Raw genomic sequence first — 24,903 nt, 5'->3', positions numbered from 1 at the left:
AGTATATACTGTCTTTGGTGTTGTTTCAAAAGTGGTAGTCTCTTCCGTCGTTGGTTTTATTTCAGTTGTCATTGTTGCTTTTGTAATGTATGTTGTTTCTGTAGTGGTAGCCTCTTCGGTCGTTGTTGTTGGTCCAATCGTAGTGGTTTCTTCTGTCCATGGTATTGCCTCAGTGGTAGTGAATTTTTCTGTGGTTGGTTTTGTCGGGGTAGTGATAGTGTTTTCTGTCATTGGTGTTGTGTCAGAAGTTGTGGTTTCTTCCATCGTTGGTTTTGTTTCAGTTGTAATAGTTACTTTTGTAATGTATGTTGTTTCTGTAGTAGTAGCTTCGTCGGTCGTCAGTATTGGTTCAGTCGTAGTGGTTTCTTCTGTTAATGGTATTGTCTCAGTGATGGTAAATTTTTCTGTCGTTGATTTTGTCACGGTGGGTAAAGTGTCTTCTGTCATTGGTGTTGCTTCAGAAGTTGTCGTCTCTTCCATCGTTGGTCTTGTTTCAGTTGTAATAGTTACTTTTGTAATGTGTGTTGTTTCTGTAGTTGTAGCTTTTTCTGTCGTTGTTGTCGGTCCAGTCGTAGTGGTTTCTTCAGTCCAAGGTATTGCCTCAGTGGTGGTGAATTCTTCTGTCGTTGGTTTTATTACGGTACTTGTAGTGTTTTCTGTCATTGTTGTTGTTTCAAACGTGGTAGTCTCTTCCGTCCCTGGTCTTGTTTGAGCTGTAGAAAATTCTTTTGTTGTGGCTTCTTCGGCCGTCAGTGTTGTTTCTGTTTTGGTGCTTTGTTCTGTCATAGGTATAGTCTCTGTTGTGGTAATTTCTGCTGTCGTCGGTATTGTTTCATGTGTTGTAATTTCGACTGTTGATGGTGTTGTAAGGGTTGTGGCAGTATATACTGTCTTTGGTGTTGTTTCAAAAGTGGTAGTCTCTTCCGTCGTTGGTTTTATTTCAGTTGTCAATGTTGCTTTTGTTATGAGTTTTGTTTCTGTAGTGGTAGCCTCTTCGGTCGTTGTTGTTGGTCCAATCGTAGTGGTTTCTTCTGTCCATGGTATTGCCTCAGTGGTAGTGAATTTTTCTGTGGTTGGTTTTGTCGGGGTAGTGGTAGTGTCTTCTGTCATTGGTGTTGTTTCAGAAGTTGTGGTTTCTTCCATCGTTGGTTTTGTTTCAGTTGTAACAGTTACTTTTGTAATGTATGTTGTTTCTGTAGTGGGAGCCTCTTCGGTCGTTGTTGTTGGTCCAGTCGTTGTGGTTTCTTCTGTTAATGGTATTGTCTCAGTGGTGGTGAATTTTTCTGTCGTTGATTTTGTCACGGTGAGTAAAGTGTCTTCGGTCGTCGGTGTTATTTCAGAAGTTGTGGTTTCTTCCATCGTTGGTTTTGTTTCAGTTGTAATGGTTACTTTTGTGATGAGTGTTGTTTCTGTTGTTGTAGCTTTTTCGGTCGTTGTTGTCGTTCCAGTAGTAGTGGTTTCTTCAGTCCAAGGTATTGCCTCGGTGGTGGTGAATTCTTCTGTCGTTGGTTTTTTTACGGTAGTTGTAATGTTTTCTGTCATTGTTGTTGTTTCAAACGTGGTAGTCTCTTCCGTCCCTGGTCTTGTTTGAGCTGTAGAAAATTCTTTTGTTGTGGCTTCTTCGGCCGTCAGTGTTGTTTCTGTTTTGGTGCTTTGTTCTGTCATAGGTATAGTCTCTGTTGTGGTAATTTCTGCTGTCGTCGGTATTGTTTCATGTGTTGTAATTTCGACTGTTGATGGTGTTGTAAGGGTTGTGGCAGTATATACTGTCTTTGGTGTTGTTTCAAAAGTGGTAGTCTCTTCCGTCGTTGGTTTTATTTCAGTTGTCATTGTTGCTTTTGTAATGTATGTTGTTTCTGTAGTGGTAGCCTCTTCGGTCGTTGTTGTTGGTCCAATCGTAGTGGTTTCTTCTGTCCATGGTATTGCCTCAGTGGTAGTGAATTTTTCTGTGGTTGGTTTTGTCGGGGTAGTGATAGTGTTTTCTGTCATTGGTGTTGTGTCAGAAGTTGTGGTTTCTTCCATCGTTGGTTTTGTTTCAGTTGTAATAGTTACTTTTGTAATGTATGTTGTTTCTGTAGTAGTAGCTTCGTCGGTCGTCAGTATTGGTTCAGTCGTAGTGGTTTCTTCTGTTAATGGTATTGTCTCAGTGGTGGTAAATTTTTCTGTCGTTGATTTTGTCACGGTGGGTAAAGTGTCTTCTGTCATTGGTGTTGCTTCAGAAGTTGTCGTCTCTTCCATCGTTGGTCTTGTTTCAGTTGTAATAGTTACTTTTGTAATGTGTGTTGTTTCTGTAGTTGTAGCTTTTTCTGTCGTTGTTGTCGGTCCAGTCGTAGTGGTTTCTTCAGTCCAAGGTATTGCCTCAGTGGTGGTGAATTCTTCTGTCGTTGGTTTTATTACGGTACTTGTAGTGTTTTCTGTCATTGTTGTTGTTTCAAACGTGGTAGTCTCTTCCGTCCCTGGTCTTGTTTGAGCTGTAGAAAATTCTTTTGTTGTGGCTTCTTCGGCCGTCAGTGTTGTTTCTGTTTTGGTGCTTTGTTCTGTCATAGGTATAGTCTCTGTTGTGGTAATTTCTGCTGTCGTCGGTATTGTTTCATGTGTTGTAATTTCGACTGTTGATGGTGTTGTAAGGGTTGTGGCAGTATATACTGTCTTTGGTGTTGTTTCAAAAGTGGTAGTCTCTTCCGTCGTTGGTTTTATTTCAGTTGTCAATGTTGCTTTTGTTATGAGTTTTGTTTCTGTAGTGGTAGCCTCTTCGGTCGTTGTTGTTGGTCCAATCGTAGTGGTTTCTTCTGTCCATGGTATTGCCTCAGTGGTAGTGAATTTTTCTGTGGTTGGTTTTGTCGGGGTAGTGGTAGTGTCTTCTGTCATTGGTGTTGTTTCAGAAGTTGTGGTTTCTTCCATCGTTGGTTTTGTTTCAGTTGTAACAGTTACTTTTGTAATGTATGTTGTTTCTGTAGTGGGAGCCTCTTCGGTCGTTGTTGTTGGTCCAGTCGTTGTGGTTTCTTCTGTTAATGGTATTGTCTCAGTGGTGGTGAATTTTTCTGTCGTTGATTTTGTCACGGTGAGTAAAGTGTCTTCGGTCGTCGGTGTTATTTCAGAAGTTGTGGTTTCTTCCATCGTTGGTTTTGTTTCAGTTGTAATGGTTACTTTTGTGATGAGTGTTGTTTCTGTTGTTGTAGCTTTTTCGGTCGTTGTTGTCGTTCCAGTAGTAGTGGTTTCTTCAGTCCAAGGTATTGCCTCGGTGGTGGTGAATTCTTCTGTCGTTGGTTTTTTTACGGTAGTTGTAATGTTTTCTGTCATTGTTGTTGTTTCAAACGTGGTAGTCTCTTCCGTCCCTGGTCTTGTTTGAACTGTAGAAAATTCTTTTGTTGTGGCTTCTTCGGCCGTCAGTGTTGTTTCTGTTTTGGTGCTTTGTTCTGTCATAGGTATAGTCTCTGTTGTGGTAATTTCTGCTGTCGTCGGTATTGTTTCATGTGTTGTAATTTCGACTGTTGATGGTGTTGTAAGGGTTGTGGCAGTATATACTGTCTTTGGTGTTGTTTCAAAAGTGGTAGTCTCTTCCGTCGTTGGTTTTATTTCAGTTGTCATTGTTGCTTTTGTAATGTATGTTGTTTCTGTAGTGGTAGCCTCTTCGGTCGTTGTTGTTGGTCCAATCGTAGTGGTTTCTTCTGTCCATGGTATTGCCTCAGTGGTAGTGAATTTTTCTGTGGTTGGTTTTGTCGGGGTAGTGATAGTGTTTTCTGTCATTGGTGTTGTGTCAGAAGTTGTGGTTTCTTCCATCGTTGGTTTTGTTTCAGTTGTAATAGTTACTTTTGTAATGTATGTTGTTTCTGTAGTAGTAGCTTCGTCGGTCGTCAGTATTGGTTCAGTCGTAGTGGTTTCTTCTGTTAATGGTATTGTCTCAGTGGTGGTAAATTTTTCTGTCGTTGATTTTGTCACGGTGGGTAAAGTGTCTTCTGTCATTGGTGTTGCTTCAGAAGTTGTCGTCTCTTCCATCGTTGGTCTTGTTTCAGTTGTAATAGTTACTTTTGTAATGTGTGTTGTTTCTGTAGTTGTAGCTTTTTCTGTCGTTGTTGTCGGTCCAGTCGTAGTGGTTTCTTCAGTCCAAGGTATTGCCTCAGTGGTGGTGAATTCTTCTGTCGTTGGTTTTATTACGGTACTTGTAGTGTTTTCTGTCATTGTTGTTGTTTCAAACGTGGTAGTCTCTTCCGTCCCTGGTCTTGTTTGAGCTGTAGAAAATTCTTTTGTTGTGGCTTCTTCGGCCGTCAGTGTTGTTTCTGTTTTGGTGCTTTGTTCTGTCATAGGTATAGTCTCTGTTGTGGTAATTTCTGCTGTCGTCGGTATTGTTTCATGTGTCGTAATTTCGACTGTTGATGGTGTTGTAAGGGTTGTGGCAGTATATACTGTCTTTGGTGTTGTTTCAAAAGTGGTAGTCTCTTCCGTCGTTGGTTTTATTTCAGTTGTCAATGTTGCTTTTGTTATGAGTTTTGTTTCTGTAGTGGTAGCCTCTTCGGTCGTTGTTGTTGGTCCAATCGTAGTGGTTTCTTCTGTCCATGGTATTGCCTCAGTGGTAGTGAATTTTTCTGTGGTTGGTTTTGTCGGGGTAGTGGTAGTGTCTTCTGTCATTGGTGTTGTTTCAGAAGTTGTGGTTTCTTCCATCGTTGGTTTTGTTTCAGTTGTAACAGTTACTTTTGTAATGTATGTTGTTTCTGTAGTGGGAGCCTCTTCGGTCGTTGTTGTTGGTCCAGTCGTTGTGGTTTCTTCTGTTAATGGTATTGTCTCAGTGGTGGTGAATTTTTCTGTCGTTGATTTTGTCACGGTGAGTAAAGTGTCTTCGGTCGTCGGTGTTATTTCAGAAGTTGTGGTTTCTTCCATCGTTGGTTTTGTTTCAGTTGTAATGGTTACTTTTGTGATGAGTGTAGTTTCTGTTGTTGTAGCTTTTTCGGTCGTTGTTGTCGTTCCAGTAGTAGTGGTTTCTTCAGTCCAAGGTATTGCCTCGGTGGTGGTGAATTCTTCTGTCGTTGGTTTTTTTACGGTAGTTGTAATGTTTTCTGTCATTGTTGTTGTTTCAAACGTGGTAGTCTCTTCCGTCCCTGGTCTTGTTTGAGCTGTAGAAAATTCTTTTGTTGTGGCTTCTTCGACCGTCAGTGTTGTTTCTGTTTTGGTGCTTTGTTCTGTCATAGGTATAGTCTCTGTTGTGGTAATTTCTGCTGTCGTCGGTATTGTTTCATGTGTCGTAATTTCGACTGTTGATGGTGTTGTAAGGGTTGTGGCAGTATATACTGTCTTTGGTGTTGTTTCAAAAGTGGTAGTCTCTTCCGTCGTTGGTTTTATTTCAGTTGTCATTGTTGCTTTTGTTATGAGTTTTGTTTCTGTAGTGGTAGCCTCTTCGGTCATTGTTGTTGGTCCAATCGTAGTGGTTTCTTCTGTCCATGGTATTGCCTCAGTGGTAATGATTTTTTCTGTGGTTGGTTTTGTCGGGGTAGTGGTAGTGTCTTCTGTCATTGGTGTTGTTTCAGAAGTTGTGGTTTCTTCTATCGTTGGTTTTGTTTCAGTTGTAATAGTTACTTCTGTAATGTATGTTGTTTCTGTAGTAGTAGCTTCGTCGGTCGTCAGTATTGGTTCAGTCGTAGTGGTTTCTTCTGTTAATGGTATTGTCTCAGTGGTGGTGAATTTTTCTGTCGTTGATTTTGTCACGGTGGGTAAAGTGTCTTCTGTCATTGGTGTTGCTTCAGAAGTTGTCGTCTCTTCCATCGTTGGTCTTGTTTCAGTTGTAATAGTTACTTTTGTAATGTGTGTTTTTTCTGTAGTTGTAGCTTTTTCTGTCGTTGTTGTCGATCCAGTAGTAGTGGTTTCTTCAGTCCAAGGTATTGCCTCAGTGGTGGTGGATTCTTCTGTCGTTGGTTTTTTTACGGTACTTGTAGTGTTTTCTGTCATTGTTGTTGTTTCAAACGTGGTAGTCTCTTCCGTCCCTGGTCTTGTTTGAGCTGTAGAAAATTCTTTTGTTGTGGCTTCTTCGACCGTCAGTGTTGTTTCTGTTTTGGTGCTTTGTTCTGTCATAGGTATAGTCTCTGTTGTGGTAATTTCTGCTGTCGTCGGTATTGTTTCATGTGTTGTAATTTCGACTGTTGATGGTGTTGTAAGGGTTGTGGCAGTATATACTGTCTTTGGTGTTGTTTCAAAAGTGGTAGTCTCTTCCGTCGTTGGTTTTATTTCAGTTGTCATTGTTGCTTTTGTAATGTATGTTGTTTCTGTAGTGGTAGCCTCTTCGGTCGTTGTTGTTGGTCCAATCGTAGTGGTTTCTTCTGTCCATGGTATTGCCTCAGTGGTAGTGAATTTTTCTGTGGTTGGTTTTGTCGGGGTAGTGATAGTGTCTTCTGTCATTGGTGTTGTGTCAGAAGTTGTGGTTTCTTCCATCGTTGGTTTTGTTTCAGTTGTAATAGTTACTTTTGTAATGTATGTTGTTTCTGTAGTAGTAGCTTCGTCGGTCGTCAGTATTGGTTCAGTCGTAGTGGTTTCTTCTGTTAATGGTATTGTCTCAGTGGTGGTGAATTTTTCTGTCGTTGATTTTGTCACGGTGGGTAAAGTGTCTTCTGTCATTGGTGTTGCTTCAGAAGTTGTCGTCTCTTCCATCGTTGGTCTTGTTTCAGTTGTAATAGTTACTTTTGTAATGTGTGTTGTTTCTGTAGTTGTAGCTTTTTCTGCCGTTGTTGTCGGTCCAGTCGTAGTGGTTTCTTCAGTCCAAGGTATTGCCTCGGTGGTGGTGAATTCTTCTGTCGTTGGTTTTTTTACGGTAGTTGTAGTGTTTTCTGTCATTGTTGTTGTTTCAAACGTGGTAGTCTCTTCCGTCCCTGGTCTTGTTTGAGCTGTAGAAAATTCTTTTGTTGTGGCTTCTTCGGCCGTCAGTGTTGTTTCTGTTTTGGTGCTTTGTTCTGTCATAGGTATAGTCTCTGTTGTGGTAATTTCTGCTGTCGTCGGTATTGTTTCATGTGTTGTAATTTCGACTGTTGATGGTGTTGTAAGGGTTGTGGCAGTATATACTGTCTTTGGTGTTGTTTCAAAAGTGGTAGTCTCTTCCGTCGTTGGTTTTGTTTCAGTTGTAACAGTTACTTTTGTAATGTATGTTGTTTCTGTAGTGGGAGCCTCTTCGGTCGTTGTTGTTGGTCCAGTCGTTGTGGTTTCTTCTGTCAATGGTATTGTCTCAGTGGTGGTGAATTTTTCTGTCGTTGATTTTGTCACGGTGGGTAAAGTGTCTTCTGTCATTGGTGTTGCTTCAGAAGTTGTGGTTTCTTCCATCGTTGGTTTTGTTTCAGTTGTAATAGTTACTTTTGTAATGTATGTTGTTTCTGTAGTAGTAGCCTCGTCAGTCGTCAGTATTGGTTCAGTCGTAGTGGTTTCTTCTGTTAATGGTATTGTCTCAGTGGTGGTGAATTTTTCTGTCGATGATTTTGTGACGGTGGGTAAAGTGTCTTCCGTCATTGGTGTTGCTTCAGAAGTTGTCGTGTCTTCCATCGCTGGTTTTGTTTCAGTTGTAATAGTTACTTTTGTAATGTATGTTGTTTCTGTAGTAGTAGCCTTGTCGGTCGACAGTATTGGTCCAGTCGTAGTGGTTTCTTCTGGTAATGGGATGGCCTCAGTGGTGGTGAATTTTTCTGTCGTTGATTTTGTCACGGTCGGTAAAGTGTCTTCTGTCATTGGTGTTGCTTCAGAAGTTGTGGTTTCTTCCATCGTTGGTTTTGTTTCAGTTGTAATGGTTACTTTTGTGATGAGTGTAGTTTCTGTTGTTGTAGCTTTTTCGGTCGTTGTTGTCGTTCCAGTAGTAGTGGTTTCTTCAGTCCAAGGTATTGCCTCGGTGGTGGTGAATTCTTCTGTCGTTGGTTTTTTTACGGTAGTTGTAATGTTTTCTGTCATTGTTGTTGTATCAAACGTGGTAGTCTCTTCCGTCCCTGGTCTTGTTTGAGCTGTAGAAAATTCTTTTGTTGTGGCTTCTTCGACCGTCAGTGTTGTTTCTGTTTTGGTGCTTTGTTCTGTCATAGGTATAGTCTCTGTTGTGGTAATTTCTGCTGTCGTCGGTATTGTTTCATGTGTCGTAATTTCGACTGTTGATGGTGTTGTAAGGGTTGTGGCAGTATATACTGTCTTTGGTGTTGTTTCAAAAGTGGTAGTCTCTTCCGTCGTTGGTTTTATTTCAGTTGTCATTGTTGCTTTTGTTATGAGTTTTGTTTCTGTAGTGGTAGCCTCTTCGGTCATTGTTGTTGGTCCAATCGTAGTGGTTTCTTCTGTCCATGGTATTGCCTCAGTGGTAATGATTTTTTCTGTGGTTGGTTTTGTCGGGGTAGTGGTAGTGTCTTCTGTCATTGGTGTTGTGTCAGAAGTTGTGGTTTCTTCCATCGTTGGTTTTGTTTCAGTTGTAATAGTTACTTTTGTAATGTATGTTGTTTCTGTAGTAGTAGCTTCGTCGGTCGTCAGTATTGGTTCAGTCGTAGTGGTTTCTTCTGTTAATGGTATTGTCTCAGTGGTGGTGAATTTTTCTGTCGTTGATTTTGTCACGGTGGGTAAAGTGTCTTCTGTCATTGGTGTTGCTTCAGAAGTTGTCGTGTCTTCCATCGTTGGTTTTGTTTCAGTTGTAATAGTTACTTTTGTAATGTGTGTTGTTTCTGTAGTTGTAGCTTTTTCTGTCGTTGTTGTCGGTCCAGTCGTAGTGGTTTCTTCAGTCCAAGGTATTGCCTCGGTGGTGGTGAATTCTTCTGTCGTTGGTTTTTTTACGGTAGTTGTAGTGTTTTCTGTCATTGTTGTTGTTTCAAACGTGGTAGTCTCTTCCGTCCCTGGTCTTGTTTGAGCTGTAGAAAATTCTTTTGTTGTGGCTTCTTCGACCGTCAGTGTTGTTTCTGTTTTGGTGCTTTGTTCTGTCATAGGTATAGTCTCTGTTGTGGTAATTTCTGCTGTCGTCGGTATTGTTTCATGTGTTGTAATTTCGACTGTTGATGGTGTTGTAAGGGTTGTGGCAGTATATACTGTCTTTGGTGTTGTTTCAAAAGTGGTAGTCTCTTCCGTCGTTGGTTTTGTTTCAGTTGTAACAGTTACTTTTGTAATGTATGTTGTTTCTGTAGTGGGAGCCTCTTCGGTCGTTGTTGTTGGTCCAGTCGTTGTGGTTTCTTCTGTCAATGGTATTGTCTCAGTGGTGGTGAATTTTTCTGTCGTTGATTTTGTCACGGTGGGTAAAGTGTCTTCTGTCATTGGTGTTGCTTCAGAAGTTGTGGTTTCTTCCATCGTTGGTTTTGTTTCAGTTGTAATAGTTACTTTTGTAATGTATGTTGTTTCTGTAGTAGTAGCCTCGTCAGTCGTCAGTATTGGTTCAGTCGTAGTGGTTTCTTCTGTTAATGGTATTGTCTCAGTGGTGGTGAATTTTTCTGTCGATGATTTTGTGACGGTGGGTAAAGTGTCTTCCGTCATTGGTGTTGCTTCAGAAGTTGTCGTGTCTTCCATCGCTGGTTTTGTTTCAGTTGTAATAGTTACTTTTGTAATGTATGTTGTTTCTGTAGTAGTAGCCTTGTCGGTCGACAGTATTGGTCCAGTCGTAGTGGTTTCTTCTGGTAATGGGATGGCCTCAGTGGTGGTGAATTTTTCTGTCGTTGATTTTGTCACGGTCGGTAAAGTGTCTTCTGTCATTGGTGTTGCTTCAGAAGTTGTGGTTTCTTCCATCGTTGGTTTTGTTTCAGTTGTAATGGTTACTTTTGTGATGAGTGTAGTTTCTGTTGTTGTAGCTTTTTCGGTCGTTGTTGTCGTTCCAGTAGTAGTGGTTTCTTCAGTCCAAGGTATTGCCTCGGTGGTGGTGAATTCTTCTGTCGTTGGTTTTTTTACGGTAGTTGTAATGTTTTCTGTCATTGTTGTTGTATCAAACGTGGTAGTCTCTTCCGTCCCTGGTCTTGTTTGAGCTGTAGAAAATTCTTTTGTTGTGGCTTCTTCGACCGTCAGTGTTGTTTCTGTTTTGGTGCTTTGTTCTGTCATAGGTATAGTCTCTGTTGTGGTAATTTCTGCTGTCGTCGGTATTGTTTCATGTGTCGTAATTTCGACTGTTGATGGTGTTGTAAGGGTTGTGGCAGTATATACTGTCTTTGGTGTTGTTTCAAAAGTGGTAGTCTCTTCCGTCGTTGGTTTTATTTCAGTTGTCATTGTTGCTTTTGTTATGAGTTTTGTTTCTGTAGTGGTAGCCTCTTCGGTCATTGTTGTTGGTCCAATCGTAGTGGTTTCTTCTGTCCATGGTATTGCCTCAGTGGTAATGATTTTTTCTGTGGTTGGTTTTGTCGGGGTAGTGGTAGTGTCTTCTGTCATTGGTGTTGTGTCAGAAGTTGTGGTTTCTTCCATCGTTGGTTTTGTTTCAGTTGTAATAGTTACTTTTGTAATGTATGTTGTTTCTGTAGTAGTAGCTTCGTCGGTCGTCAGTATTGGTTCAGTCGTAGTGGTTTCTTCTGTTAATGGTATTGTCTCAGTGGTGGTGAATTTTTCTGTCGTTGATTTTGTCACGGTGGGTAAAGTGTCTTCTGTCATTGGTGTTGCTTCAGAAGTTGTCGTGTCTTCCATCGTTGGTTTTGTTTCAGTTGTAATAGTTACTTTTGTAATGTGTGTTGTTTCTGTAGTTGTAGCTTTTTCTGTCGTTGTTGTCGGTCCAGTCGTAGTGGTTTCTTCAGTCCAAGGTATTGCCTCGGTGGTGGTGAATTCTTCTGTCGTTGGTTTTTTTACGGTAGTTGTAGTGTTTTCTGTCATTGTTGTTGTTTCAAACGTGGTAGTCTCTTCCGTCCCTGGTCTTGTTTGAGCTGTAGAAAATTCTTTTGTTGTGGCTTCTTCGACCGTCAGTGTTGTTTCTGTTTTGGTGCTTTGTTCTGTCATAGGTATAGTCTCTGTTGTGGTAATTTCTGCTGTCGTCGGTATTGTTTCATGTGTTGTAATTTCGACTGTTGATGGTGTTGTAAGGGTTGTGGCAGTATATACTGTCTTTGGTGTTGTTTCAAAAGTGGTAGTCTCTTCCGTCGTTGGTTTTATTTCAGTTGTCATTGTTGCTTTTGTAATGTATGTTGTTTCTGTAGTGGTAGCCTCTTCGGTCGTTGTTGTTGGTCCAATCGTAGTGGTTTCTTCTGTCCATGGTATTGCCTCAGTGGTAGTGAATTTTTCTGTGGTTGGTTTTGTCGGGGTAGTGATAGTGTTTTCTGTCATTGGTGTTGTGTCAGAAGTTGTGGTTTCTTCCATCGTTGGTTTTGTTTCAGTTGTAATAGTTACTTTTGTAATGTATGTTGTTTCTGTAGTAGTAGCTTCGTCGGTCGTCAGTATTGGTTCAGTCGTAGTGGTTTCTTCTGTTAATGGTATTGTCTCAGTGGTGGTGAATTTTTCTGTCGATGATTTTGTCACGGTGGGTAAAGTGTCTTCTGTCATTGGTGTTGCTTCAGAAGTTGTCGTCTCTTCCATCGTTGGTCTTGTTTCAGTTGTAATAGTTACTTTTGTAATGTGTGTTGTTTCTGTAGTTGTAGCTTTTTCTGTCGTTGTTGTCGGTCCAGTCGTAGTGGTTTCTTCAGTCCAAGGTATTGCCTCGGTGGTGGTGAATTCTTCTGTCGTTGGTTTTTTTACGGTAGTTGTAGTGTTTTCTGTCATTGTTGTTGTTTCAAACGTGGTAGTCTCTTCCGTCCCTGGTCTTGTTTGAGCTGTAGAAAATTCTTTTGTTGTGGCTTCTTCGGCCGTCAGTGTTGTTTCTGTTTTGGTGCTTTGTTCTGTCATAGGTATAGTCTCTGTTGTGGTAATTTCTGCTGTCGTCGGTATTGTTTCATGTGTTGTAATTTCGACTGTTGATGGTGTTGTAAGGGTTGTGGCAGTATATACTGTCTTTGGTGTTGTTTCAAAAGTGGTAGTCTCTTCCGTCGTTGGTTTTATTTCAGTTGTCATTGTTGCTTTTGTTATGAGTTTTGTTTCTGTAGTGGTAGCCTCTTCGGTCGTTGTTGTTGGTCCAATCGTAGTGGTTTCTTCTGTCCATGGTATTGCCTCAGTGGTAGTGAATTTTTCCGTGGTTGGTTTTGTCGGGGTAGTGATAGTGTCTTCTGTCATTGGTGTTGTTTCAGAAGTTGTGGTTTCTTCCATCGTTGGTTTTGTTTCAGTTGTAACAGTTACTTTTGTAATGTATGTTGTTTCTGTAGTGGGAGCCTCTTCGGTCGTTGTTGTTGGTCCAGTCGTTGTGGTTCCTTCTGTTAATGGTATTGTCTCAGTGGTGGTGAATTTTTCTGTCGTTGATTTTGTCACGGTGGGTAAAGTGTCTTCTGTCATTGGTGTTGCTTCAGAAGTTGTCGTGTCTTCCATCGTTGGTTTTGTTTCAGTTGTAATAGTTACTTTTGTAATGTGTGTTGTTTCTGTAGTTGTAGCTTTTTCTGTCGTTGTTGTCGGTCCAGTCGTAGTGGTTTTTTCAGTCCAAGGTATTCCCTCAGTGGTAGTAAATTCTTCTGTCGATGGTTTTTTTACGGAACTTGTAGTGTTTTCTGTCATTGTTGTTGTTTCAGAAGTGGTAGTCTCTTCCGTCCCTGGTCTTGTTTGAGCTGTAGAAAATTCTTTTGTTGTGGCGTCTTCGGCCGTCGGTGTTGTTTTTGTCGTGATGCTATGTTCTGTCATAGGTATAGTCTCTGTTGTGGTGATTTCTTCGGTTGTCGTTGTTATTTCTTGTGTTGTAATTTCGACTGTTGATGGTGTTGTAAGGGTTGTGGCAGTGTAAACTGTCTTTGGTGTTTCAGAAGTGGTAGTCTCTTCCGTCGTTGGTTTTATTTCGGTTGTCATTGTTGCTTTTGTTATGAGTTTTGTTTCTGTAGTGGTAGCCTCGTCGGTCGTCAGTATTGGTTCAGTCGTAGTGGTTTCTTCTGTTAATGGTATTGTCTCAGTGGTGGTAAATTTTTCTGTCGTTGATTTTGTCACGGTGGGTAAAGTGTCTTCTGTCATTGGTGTTGCTTCAGAAGTTGTCGTCTCTTCCATCGTTGGTCTTGTTTCAGTTGTAATAGTTACTTTTGTAATGTGTGTTGTTTCTGTAGTTGTAGCTTTTTCTGTCGTTGTTGTCGGTCCAGTCGTAGTGGTTTCTTCAGTCCAAGGTATTGCCTCAGTGGTGGTGAATTCTTCTGTCGTTGGTTTTATTACGGTACTTGTAGTGTTTTCTGTCATTGTTGTTGTTTCAAACGTGGTTGTCTCTTCCGTCCCTGGTCTTGTTTGAGCTGTAGAAAATTCTTTTGTTGTGGCTTCTTCGGCCGTCAGTGTTGTTTCTGTTTTGGTGCTTTGTTCTGTCATAGGTATAGTCTCTGTTGTGGTAATTTCTGCTGTCGTCGGTATTGTTTCATGTGTCGTAATTTCGACTGTTGATGGTGTTGTAAGGGTTGTGGCAGTATATACTGTCTTTGGTGTTGTTTCAAAAGTGGTAGTCTCTTCCGTCGTTGGTTTTATTTCAGTTGTCATTGTTGCTTTTGTAATGTATGTTGTTTCTGTAGTGGTAGCCTCTTCGGTCGTTGTTGTTGGTCCAATCGTAGTGGTTTCTTCTGTCCATGGTATTGCCTCAGTGGTAGTGAATTTTTCTGTGGTTGGTTTTGTCGGGGTAGTGATAGTGTCTTCTGTCATTGGTGTTGTTTCAGAAGTTGTGGTTTCTTCCATCGTTGGTTTTGTTTCAGTTGTAACAGTTACTTTTGTAATGTATGTTGTTTCTGTAGTGGGAGCCTCTTCGGTCGTTGTTGTTGGTCCAGTCGTTGTGGTTTCTTCTGTCAATGGTATTGTCTCAGTGGTGGTGAATTTTTCTGTCGTTGATTTTGTCACGGTGGGTAAAGTGTCTTCTGTCATTGGTGTTGCTTCAGAAGTTGTGGTTTCTTCCATCGTTGGTTTTGTTTCAGTTGTAATAGTTACTTTTGTAATGTATGTTGTTTCTGTAGTAGTAGCCTCGTCAGTCGTCAGTATTGGTTCAGTCGTAGTGGTTTCTTCTGTTAATGGTATTGTCTCAGTGGTGGTGAATTTTTCTGTCGATGATTTTGTGACGGTGGGTAAAGTGTCTTCCGTCATTGGTGTTGCTTCAGAAGTTGTCGTGTCTTCCATCGCTGGTTTTGTTTCAGTTGTAATAGTTACTTTTGTAATGTATGTTGTTTCTGTAGTAGTAGCCTTGTCGGTCGACAGTATTGGTCCAGTCGTAGTGGTTTCTTCTGGTAATGGGATGGCCTCAGTGGTGGTGAATTTTTCTGTCGTTGATTTTGTCACGGTCGGTAAAGTGTCTTCTGTCATTGGTGTTGCTTCAGAAGTTGTGGTTTCTTCCATCGTTGGTTTTGTTTCAGTTGTAATGGTTACTTTTGTGATGAGTGTAGTTTCTGTTGTTGTAGCTTTTTCGGTCGTTGTTGTCGTTCCAGTAGTAGTGGTTTCTTCAGTCCAAGGTATTGCCTCGGTGGTGGTGAATTCTTCTGTCGTTGGTTTTTTTACGGTAGTTGTAATGTTTTCTGTCATTGTTGTTGTATCAAACGTGGTAGTCTCTTCCGTCCCTGGTCTTGTTTGAGCTGTAGAAAATTCTTTTGTTGTGGCTTCTTCGACCGTCAGTGTTGTTTCTGTTTTGGTGCTTTGTTCTGTCATAGGTATAGTCTCTGTTGTGGTAATTTCTGCTGTCGTCGGTATTGTTTCATGTGTCGTAATTTCGACTGTTGATGGTGTTGTAAGGGTTGTGGCAGTATATACTGTCTTTGGTGTTGTTTCAAAAGTGGTAGTCTCTTCCGTCGTTGGTTTTATTTCAGTTGTCATTGTTGCTTTTGTTATGAGTTTTGTTTCTGTAGTGGTAGCCTCTTCGGTCATTGTTGTTGGTCCAATCGTAGTGGTTTCTTCTGTCCATGGTATTGCCTCAGTGGTAATGATTTTTTCTGTGGTTGGTTTTGTCGGGGTAGTGGTAGTGTCTTCTGTCATTGGTGTTGTGTCAGAAGTTGTGGTTTCTTCCATCGTTGGTTTTGTTTCAGTTGTAATAGTTACTTTTGTAATGTATGTTGTTTCTGTAGTAGTAGCTTCGTCGGTCGTCAGTATTGGTTCAGTCGTAGTGGTTTCTTCTGTTAATGGTATTGTCTCAGTGGTGGTGAATTTTTCTGTCGTTGATTTTGTCACGGTGGGTAAAGTGTCTTCTGTCATTGGTGTTGCTTCAGAAGTTGTCGTGTCTTCCATCGTTGGTTTTGTTTCAGTTGTAATAGTTACTTTTGTAATGTGTGTTGTTTCTGTAGTTGTAGCTTTTTCTGTCGTTGTTGTCGGTCCAGTCGTAGTGGTTTCTTCAGTCCAAGGTATTGCCTCGGTGGTGGTGAATTCTTCTGTCGTTGGTTTTTTTACGGTAGTTGTAGTGTTTTCTGTCATTGTTGTTGTTTCAAACGTGGTAGTCTCTTCCGTCCCTGGTCTTGTTTGAGCTGTAGAAAATTCTTTTGTTGTGGCTTCTTCGGCCGTCAGTGTTGTTTCTGTTTTGGTGCTTTGTTCTGTCATAGGTATAGTCTCTGTTGTGGTAATTTCTGCTGTCGTCGGTATTGTTTCATGTGTTGTAATTTCGACTGTTGATGGTGTTGTAAGGGTTGTGGCAGTATATACTGTCTTTGGTGTTGTTTCAAAAGTGGTAGTCTCTTCCGTCGTTGGTTTTATTTCAGTTGTCATTGTTGCTTTTGTTATGAGTTTTGTTTCTGTAGTGGTAGCCTCTTCGGTCGTTGTTGTTGGTCCAATCGTAGTGGTTTCTTCTGTCCATGGTATTGCCTCAGTGGTAGTGAATTTTTCCGTGGTTGGTTTTGTCGGGGTAGTGATAGTGTCTTCTGTCATTGGTGTTGTTTCAGAAGTTGTGGTTTCTTCCATCGTTGGTTTTGTTTCAGTTGTAACAGTTACTTTTGTAATGTATGTTGTTTCTGTAGTGGGAGCCTCTTCGGTCGTTGTTGTTGGTCCAGTCGTTGTGGTTCCTTCTGTTAATGGTATTGTCTCAGTGGTGGTGAATTTTTCTGTCGTTGATTTTGTCACGGTGGGTAAAGTGTCTTCTGTCATTGGTGTTGCTTCAGAAGTTGTCGTGTCTTCCATCGTTGGTTTTGTTTCAGTTGTAATAGTTACTTTTGTAATGTGTGTTGTTTCTGTAGTTGTAGCTTTTTCTGTCGTTGTTGTCGGTCCAGTCGTAGTGGTTTTTTCAGTCCAAGGTATTCCCTCAGTGGTAGTGAATTCTTCTGTCGATGGTTTTTTTACGGAACTTGTAGTGTTTTCTGTCATTGTTGTTGTTTCAGAAGTGGTAGTCTCTTCCGTCCCTGGTCTTGTTTGAGCTGTAGAAAATTCTTTTGTTGTGGCGTCTTCGGCCGTCGGTGTTGTTTTTGTCGTGATGCTATGTTCTGTCATAGGTATAGTCTCTGTTGTGGTGATTTCTTCGGTTGTCGTTGTTATTTCTTGTGTTGTAATTTCGACTGTTGATGGTGTTGTAAGGGTTGTGGCAGTGTAAACTGTCTTTGGTGTTTCAGAAGTGGTAGTCTCTTCCGTCGTTGGTTTTATTTCGGTTGTCATTGTTGCTTTTGTTATGAGTTTTGTTTCTGTAGTGGTAGCCTCGTCGGTCGTCAGTATTGGTTCAGTCGTAGTGGTTTCTTCTGTTAATGGTATTGTCTCAGTGGTGGTAAATTTTTCTGTCGTTGATTTTGTCACGGTGGGTAAAGTGTCTTCTGTCATTGGTGTTGCTTCAGAAGTTGTCGTCTCTTCCATCGTTGGTCTTGTTTCAGTTGTAATAGTTACTTTTGTAATGTGTGTTGTTTCTGTAGTTGTAGCTTTTTCTGTCGTTGTTGTCGGTCCAGTCGTAGTGGTTTCTTCAGTCCAAGGTATTGCCTCAGTGGTGGTGAATTCTTCTGTCGTTGGTTTTATTACGGTACTTGTAGTGTTTTCTGTCATTGTTGTTGTTTCAAACGTGGTTGTCTCTTCCGTCCCTGGTCTTGTTTGAGCTGTAGAAAATTCTTTTGTTGTGGCTTCTTCGGCCGTCAGTGTTGTTTCTGTTTTGGTGCTTTGTTCTGTCATAGGTATAGTCTCTGTTGTGGTAATTTCTGCTGTCGTCGGTATTGTTTCATGTGTCGTAATTTCGACTGTTGATGGTGTTGTAAGGGTTGTGGCAGTATATACTGTCTTTGGTGTTGTTTCAAAAGTGGTAGTCTCTTCCGTCGTTGGTTTTATTTCAGTTGTCATTGTTGCTTTTGTAATGTATGTTGTTTCTGTAGTGGTAGCCTCTTCGGTCGTTGTTGTTGGTCCAATCGTAGTGGTTTCTTCTGTCCATGGTATTGCCTCAGTGGTAGTGAATTTTTCTGTGGTTGGTTTTGTCGGGGTAGTGATAGTGTCTTCTGTCATTGGTGTTGTTTCAGAAGTTGTGGTTTCTTCCATCGTTGGTTTTGTTTCAGTTGTAACAGTTACTTTTGTAATGTATGTTGTTTCTGTAGTGGGAGCCTCTTCGGTCGTTGTTGTTGGTCCAGTCGTTGTGGTTTCTTCTGTCAATGGTATTGTCTCAGTGGTGGTGAATTTTTCTGTCGTTGATTTTGTCACGGTGGGTAAAGTGTCTTCTGTCATTGGTGTTGCTTCAGAAGTTGTGGTTTCTTCCATCGTTGGTTTTGTTTCAGTTGTAATAGTTACTTTTGTAATGTATGTTGTTTCTGTAGTAGTAGCCTCGTCAGTCGTCAGTATTGGTTCAGTCGTAGTGGTTTCTTCTGTTAATGGTATTGTCTCAGTGGTGGTGAATTTTTCTGTCGATGATTTTGTGACGGTGGGTAAAGTGTCTTCCGTCATTGGTGTTGCTTCAGAAGTTGTCGTGTCTTCCATCGCTGGTTTTGTTTCAGTTGTAATAGTTACTTTTGTAATGTATGTTGTTTCTGTAGTAGTAGCCTTGTCGGTCGACAGTATTGGTCCAGTCGTAGTGGTTTCTTCTGGTAATGGGATGGCCTCAGTGGTGGTGAATTTTTCTGTCGTTGATTTTGTCACGGTCGGTAAAGTGTCTTCGGTCGTCGGTGTTATTTTAGAAGTTGTGGTTTCTTCCATCGTTGGTTTTGTTTCAGTTGTAATAGTTACTTTTGTAATGAGTGTTGTTTCTGTAGTTGTAGCTTTTTCAGTCGTTGTTGTCGTTCCAGTCGTAGTGGTTTCTTCAGTCCAAGGTATTGACTCAGTGGTGGTGAATTCTTCTGTCGTTGTTTTTTTTTCGGTAGTTGTAGTGTTTTCTGTCTTTGGTGTTGTTTCAAAAGTAGTAGTTTCTTCTGTCGTTGGTTTTATTTCAGTTGTCATTGTTCCTTTTGTTATGAGTTTTGTTTCCGTAATAGTAGCCTCTTCGGTTTTTGCTGTTGATCCAGTCGTAGTAGTTTCTTTTGTCCATGGTATTGCCTCAGTGGTGTTGAATTTTTCTGTGGTTGATTTTGTCACGGTAGGTGTAGTATCTTCTGTCATTGATGTTGTGTCAGAAGTTGTGGTTTCTTCCAATGTTGGTTTTGTTTCAGTTGTAACAGTTACTTTTGTAATGTATGTTGTTTCTGTAGTGGTAGCCTCGTCGGTAGTCAGTATTGGTCCAGTCGTTGTGGTGTTTTCTGTCAATGGTATTGATTCAGTGGTGGTGAATTTTTCTGTCGTTGTTTTTGTTCCGGTGGATAAAGTGTCTTCTGTCATCGATGTTATTTCAGAAGTTGTGGTCTCTACAGTTGTTGGAATTGTTTCGGTTGTAAAAAAATCTTTTGTTGTAGCTTTCTCGGTCGTTTGTGTTGTTTCTGTTGTGGTGGTATGTTTTGTCGATTGTATTGCCTCTGTTGTCGTGATTTCTCCGGTCGTCGGTATTGTTTCATTTGTTGTAATTTCGACTGTCGATGGTGTTGTAATAGTTGTAGCAGTGTATACTGTCTTTGGTGTTAATTCAAAAGTGGTAGTCTCTTCTGACATTGGTTTTGTTTCAGTTGTAATAGTTACTTTTGTAATGTGTGTTGTTTGTGTAGTAGTATCCTCGTAGGTCGTTAGTATTGGTGCAGTCGTAGTGGTTTCTTCTGTCAATGGTATTGCTTCAGTGGTGGTGAATTTTTCTGTGGTTGGTTTTGTCACGGTAGTTAAAGTGTCTTCTGTCGTTCGTGTTTTTTCAGAAGTTGTCGTCTCTTTCATCGTTGGTTTTGTTTCAGTTGTAATATTTACTTTCGTAATGTGTGTTGTTTCTGTAGTAGTAGCCTCGTCGGTCGTCAGTATTGGTTCAGTCGTAGTGGTTTCTTCTGCCCATGGTATTGCCTTAGTGGTGGTGAATTTTTCTGTAGTTGGTTTTGTCATGGTAGTTAAAGTGTCTTCTGTCATTGGTGTTGTTTCAGAAGTTGTCGTCTCTTTCATCGTTGGTTTTGTTTCAGTTGTAATATTTACTTTCGTACTGTATGTTGTTTGTGTAGTAGTAGCCTCGTAGGTCGTCAGTATTGGTGCAGTCGTAGTGGTTTCTTCTGTTAATGGTATTGCCTCAGTGGTGGTGAATTTTTCTGTCGTTGATTTTGTCACGGTGTGTAAAGTGTCTTCTGTCTTCGGTGTTATTTCAGAAGTTGTGGTCTCCACAGTTGTTGGGATTGTTTCTGTAGTAAAAAAATCTTTTGTAGCTTCCTCGGTCGTTTGTATTGTTTCTGTTGTGGTGGTCTGTTTTGTGGATTGTATTGCCTCTGTTGTCGTGATTTCTTCGGTCGTTGTTATTGTTTCATGTGTTGTAATTTCGTCTGTCGATGGTGTTGTAAGAGTTGTAGCAGTGTATACTGTCTTTGGTGTTGATTCAAATGTTGTAGTCTCTTCTGTCGTTGGTTTTGTTTCAGTTGCACTAGTTACGTTTGTTATGAGTTTTGTTTCCGTAGTAGTAGCCTTTTCGGTTGTTGCTGTTGATCCAGTTGTAGTGGTTTCTTCTGTCAATGGTATTGCTTCAGTGGTGGTGAATTTTTCTTTGGTTGGTTTTGTCACGGTAGTTAAAGTGTCTTCTGTCGTTCGTGTTTTTTCAGAAGTTGTCGTCTCTTCCATCGTTGGTTTTGTTTCAGTTGTAGTATTTACTTTCGTAATGTGTGTTGTTTTTGTAGAAGTAGCCACTTCTGTTGTTGCTGTTGATCCAGTCGTAGTGGTTTCTTCTGTCAATGGTATTGCTTCAGTGGTGGTGAATTTTTCTATAGTTGGTTTTGTCATGGTAGTTAAAGTGTCTTCTGTCATTGGTGTTGTTTCAGAAGTTGTCGTCTCTTTCATCGTTGGTTTTGTTTCAGTTGTAATATTTACTTTCGTAATGTGTGTTGTTTGTGTAGTAGTAGCCTCGTAGGTCGTCAGTATTGGTGCAGTCGTAGTGGTTTCTTTTGTCAATGGTATTGCCTCAGTGGTGGTGAAATTTTCTGTTGTTGATTTTCTCACGGTAGTTAAAATGTCTTCTGTCATTGGTATTGTTTCAGAAGTTGTCGTCTCTTCCATTGTTGGTTTAGTTTCAGTTGTAATGTTTATTTTCGTAATGTGTGTTGTTTCCGTAATAGTAGCCTCTTCGGTTGTTGCTGTTGATCCAGTCGTAGTAGTTTCTTCTGTCCATGGTATTGCCTCAGTGGTGTTGAATTTTTCCGTGGTTGATTTTGTCACGTTAGGTGTAGTGTCTTCTGTCATTGATGTTGTGTCAGAAGTTGTGGTTTCTTCCATCGTTGTTTTTGTTTCAGTTGTAACAGTTACTTTTGTAATGTATGTTGTTTCTGTAGTGGAAGCCTCGTCGGTAGTCAGTGTTGGTTCAGTCGTTGTGGTGTCTTCTGTGAATGGTATTGCCTCAGTGGTGGTGAATGTTTCTGTCGTTGATTTTGTCACGGTGTGTAAAGTGTCTTCTGTCATCGGTGTTTTTTCAGAAGTTGTGGTCTCCACAGTTGTTGGGATTGTTTCTGTAGTAAAAAAATCTTTTGTAGCTTCCTCGGTCGTTTGTATTGTTTCTGTTGTGGTGGTCTGTTTTGTGGATTGTATTGCCTCTGTTGTCGTGATTTCTTCGGTCGTCGTTATTGTTTCATGTGTTGTAATTTCGTCTGTCGATGGTGTTGTAAGAGTTGTAGCAGTGTATACTGTCTTTGGTGTTGTTTCAAAAGTGGTAGTCTCTTCTGTCGTTGGTTTTGTTTCAGTTGCACTAGTTGCGTTTGTTATGAGTTTTGTTTCCGTAGTAGTAGCCATTTCGGTTGTTGCTGTTGATCCAGTTGTAGTGGTTTCTTCTGTCAATGGTATTGCCTCAGTGGTGGTGAATTTTGCTGTCGTTGATTTTGTCACGGTAGTTAAAGTGTCTTCTGTCGTCGGTGTTCTTTCAGAAATGGTTGTCGCCACAGTTATTGGAATTGTTTCTGTTGTAAAATAATCTTTTGTTGCAGCTTCTTCGGTTTTTTGTGTTGTTTCTGTCGTTGTGGTCTGTTCTGTCGATTGTATAGTCTCTGTTGTTGTGATATCGTCGATCGTCGGTTTTGTTGCATTTGTTGTATTTTCGACTGTTGATGGTGTTGTTAGCGTTGTAACAGTGTATATAGTCTTCGGTTTTGTTTCAAAAGTGGTAGTCTCATCCATCGTTGGTTTTGTTTCTCTTGTTACAGTTAGTTTTGTTATGAGTGTTGTTTCTGTAGTAGTAGCTTTTTCGGTCGTTGTTTTCAGTCCAGTCGTAGTTGTTTCTTCTGTCCATGGTATTGCCTCAGTGGTGGTGAATTTTTCTGTCGTTGATTTTGTCATGGTAGTTAAAGTGTCTTTTGTCATTGGTGTTGTATCAGAAGTTGTGGTCTTTTTCGTCGTTAGAATTGTTTCAGTTGTAGGAATTTCTATTGTTGTAGCTTTTTTCGTCGTTTGTGTTGTTTTTGTCGTGGTTGTCTGTTTTGGTGTTGGTCTAATGGTAGTGGATTCTTCTGTCCATGGTATTGCCTCAGTGGTGGTGAATTTTTCTGTCATTGGTTTTGTCATGGTAGTTGTAGTGCCTTTTGTCATTGGTGTTGTATTAGAAGTTGTGGTCTCTTTCGTCGTTAGAATTGTTTCAGTTTTAGGAATTTCTGATGTTGTAGCTGTTTTGGTCGTTTGTGTTGTTTTTGTCGTTGTGTTCTGTTCTGTCGTTTGTATGGTCTCTGTTGTTATGATTTCTACCGTCGTCGGAAGTGTTATATTCTTTGTAGTTTCGACTGTTGTTGGTTTTGCCTCATTTGTGGTGACTTCTTCTGTTGTTTGTGTTGTTAGGGTAGTTGTAGTGTCTGTTGGTTTTGGTGTTGTTCCAGTAGTACTGCTTTCTTCCGTTGATGGTATTGCATTAGTGGTTTTGACTTCTTCTGTTGTTTGTATTGTCAGGTTAGTTGTAGCGTCTTCTGTCATTTGTGTTGTTTTTATAGTGGTAGGCTCTTCCGTCGTTGATATTGCTTTAGTTGTGGTAGTGTTTTTCGATGAAATTGTTGTTTCTTTTGTAGTTGCTTCTTCGGTCGTTGGTGTTGTTTTTGTTTTAGTGGTTTCTTCTGTCGTTGGTACTGCCTCAGTTGTGGTGACTTTTGTAGTTGCTGTCGTAAGGGTAGTTTTTGGTGTTGTTTCAAAACTGTTGGGCTTTTTTGTCGTAGTTGTCGATTCAGTTATAGTAGTTTCTTTTGTCGTATGTGTTGTTTTAGTCGCATTGGTCTCTGTTTTCGTCGGTATTGCCTCAGTTGTTGTAACTGTTTCTTGTTTTGGTGGTGTCAGAGTGGTTTCCGCTGACTTAGGTGTTGTTTCGAAGGTGGCGGTCTGATTTGTCGTATTAGTTGATTCAGTTTTAGATGTCTCTTTTGCCGTATGCGTTGTGTCTGTAGAAGCCTCTTCGATGATTGGTGTTGTTTCAGTCGTAGGGGCTTCTTCTGTCGTCGGCATTGCCTCTGTTGTGGTAACTTCTTTTGTTAGTGTTATTGCAGCCGTAGTGGTTTCGGTTGGCGAAGGTTTTGCCTCAGTTGTGGTGACTTCTTTTGTCATTGATGTTGTAAGGGTAGTAGTGGTGTTCACTGTGGTTAGTATTGTATCAGATGTCGTGTTCTGTTCTGTCCTTGGTGTTGTTTCTTTTGTGGTTTCTGCGTCGTTGTTAGTTATCTCTGATGTAGTTGTAGTTTCTTCCGATGATGAATCCGAATATTCTGTAGGTGTTGTTTCTGCTTCGTTGTCTGTCTCCTCCGATGAAGATTTTGTGTTTGTTGTCATTTCTTTTGGAGTTGTATTTTCTGGCAAGTCTGTTTTGTCTTCATTACTTGAATCATCTTCAGATGATGAATCTGAACCCTCAGATTGTGAATCATCTGTTGATGGTGTGTTTTTAATTGTAGTTGCAATCGTTGTAGTTAACTTTTCTGTTTGTACTTGAATTGATGTCTCCAGATCTGGCAAATTTGATTCAAATGATGAATTTGGTAATTTTGTTGTTATGATTGTCGGTAAGTCTGTATTGTGTTCATCATCTGAATTAGTTTCGGATGACGAATCTGAATCCTCAGAATGTGAATCATCTTCATGTGATGTAGTATCAGTTTGAAATGTATTTGAGTTCGTTGTAGTTGACTTTTCTGTTTCAGTTTGTTTTGATGTTTCAAGAGGAGGAAAATTTGTTTCAAGTGATGAATTTGGTAGTTTCGTTGTTGTGATTGACGGAATATCTGTATTGTTTTCTACATCTGAATCATCTTCGGATGATGAATCTGTGCCTTCTGAATCATCTTCACTCGTTGAAGTTCCGTTTTCTATCGTAGTTGTAACCGTCGCAGTTGACATTTCTGTTTGAGTTTGTTTTGATGTTTCCAGAGGCGGTAAATTTGTTTCATAAGATGAATTTGTCGTTTTTGTTGTTGAGGTTGGAATTTTCATGCGGTCAGTTGTGACTACGTAAAGAAGTGGTACAGGGTATGGTATGACATACGGCATTGACTGAGTTGCTATACAATGTGTATTGCACATGTCCATACAACACCGTTTCGGATTATAGCAGTCGAAGCAAGAGCATTGACAAGTATCTATGTTATTATTTATTTGATAGTAATCATAATTCTGTAATGTTTGTGCATTAAGGCTCTGAAACATCATGTAATGTAATACCATTAAGCACAAACACATTTTAGCATTACACGCCTTCAAAATTTTGGTTTTAACTATTTTGTTTAGATAATGCATAATTATAGCGTAGCAATTTAGTTACTCCATAATTGAAGTAATTCTGTTTTACTACAATATTAAAAATGCTTTAACATTGTTTTGTTTCGATATAATTTAGATATTCATTACGTAAAGGGAAGACTTTGTTATATTATACTATAGCAGGATTGAGGATTTTCGAGGGTTAAGGTTGCCTTATATCGCTGATTTTCCATACACAGGCTCACGTATAGGTCGGGCTTACTTGCAGAAAGGCGCATTAATGGCAAGCACCGTGGACACCAATGTGACGTAGTGGGATAAAGCCGCCATTACATTACACCGGTCAACCGCGTTGCACTAGCAGAGGACCGGGGAAAGGAGCCTGGAAGAACCTGATAAGCCAAAAAATCTATACATTAGGACACTTAAAGCATGTTTTTAATCCAATTTGTTTTACGTTCATTGTAATATATTCAATGTTAGATAATATGCTGCAATTTAATAAATACTTACTTAGATTAATATTATGTATAATTATTACATTACTAAGAGTGCGTACCTTAATTTAAACAGGTAAATGATATTTAATTGTGCATAATGGCTCGCTCGTTCTATGATATGTGTTGTTTTGGGAATTTACGAGGTACGGAAAACTATTTTGACATCAAAACTTTAACATCTATTTTATATTAAAATTATAAATAAAATATAAATTTCGAAATTCTATTAAAATAATAGTATTTATAGAATTTTTATTTATTTTTATGTTCTGTTTTTCACAAAATACCTATTGTAATAAAAACGAAA

General features: G+C 40.1%; 2 protein-coding genes across 2 annotated transcripts in view; one reads left to right on the top strand and one right to left on the bottom strand.

The window, feature by feature from the left end:
• Positions 1–24,903, top strand: part of LOC126372159 (polyhomeotic-like protein 3) — a 476,807-nt gene that overhangs the window by 61,970 nt on the left and 389,934 nt on the right. The window lies entirely within an intron of this gene.
• LOC126372018 (mucin-12-like) lies at positions 69–23,736 on the bottom strand. Its single transcript, XM_050017516.1, has 2 exons — positions 295–23,736; positions 69–188 (listed from the first exon to the last, which is right to left on the bottom strand). Exons 1-2 carry the CDS (start codon positions 23,734–23,736, stop codon positions 69–71), a joined length of 23,562 nt encoding a protein of 7,853 aa, XP_049873473.1.

This window comes from Pectinophora gossypiella, chromosome 13 (assembly GCF_024362695.1).
Source record: "Pectinophora gossypiella chromosome 13, ilPecGoss1.1, whole genome shotgun sequence".
NCBI classification, from domain to species: Eukaryota; Metazoa; Arthropoda; class Insecta; order Lepidoptera; family Gelechiidae; genus Pectinophora; species Pectinophora gossypiella.
This window is presented reverse-complemented; position numbering and strand designations above follow the sequence as displayed.

Bases quoted from the DNA above. Each gene is read 5' to 3' on its own strand.
- LOC126372018 (XM_050017516.1), bottom strand. From the start codon at position 23,736: ATGTCAACTGCGACGGTTACAACTACGATAGAAAACGGAACTTCAACG. The intron at 189-294 runs GTAACTATTACA...AACCAACCACAG, and splicing joins AAACAACATACATTACAAAA to AAAAATTCACTACCACTGAG.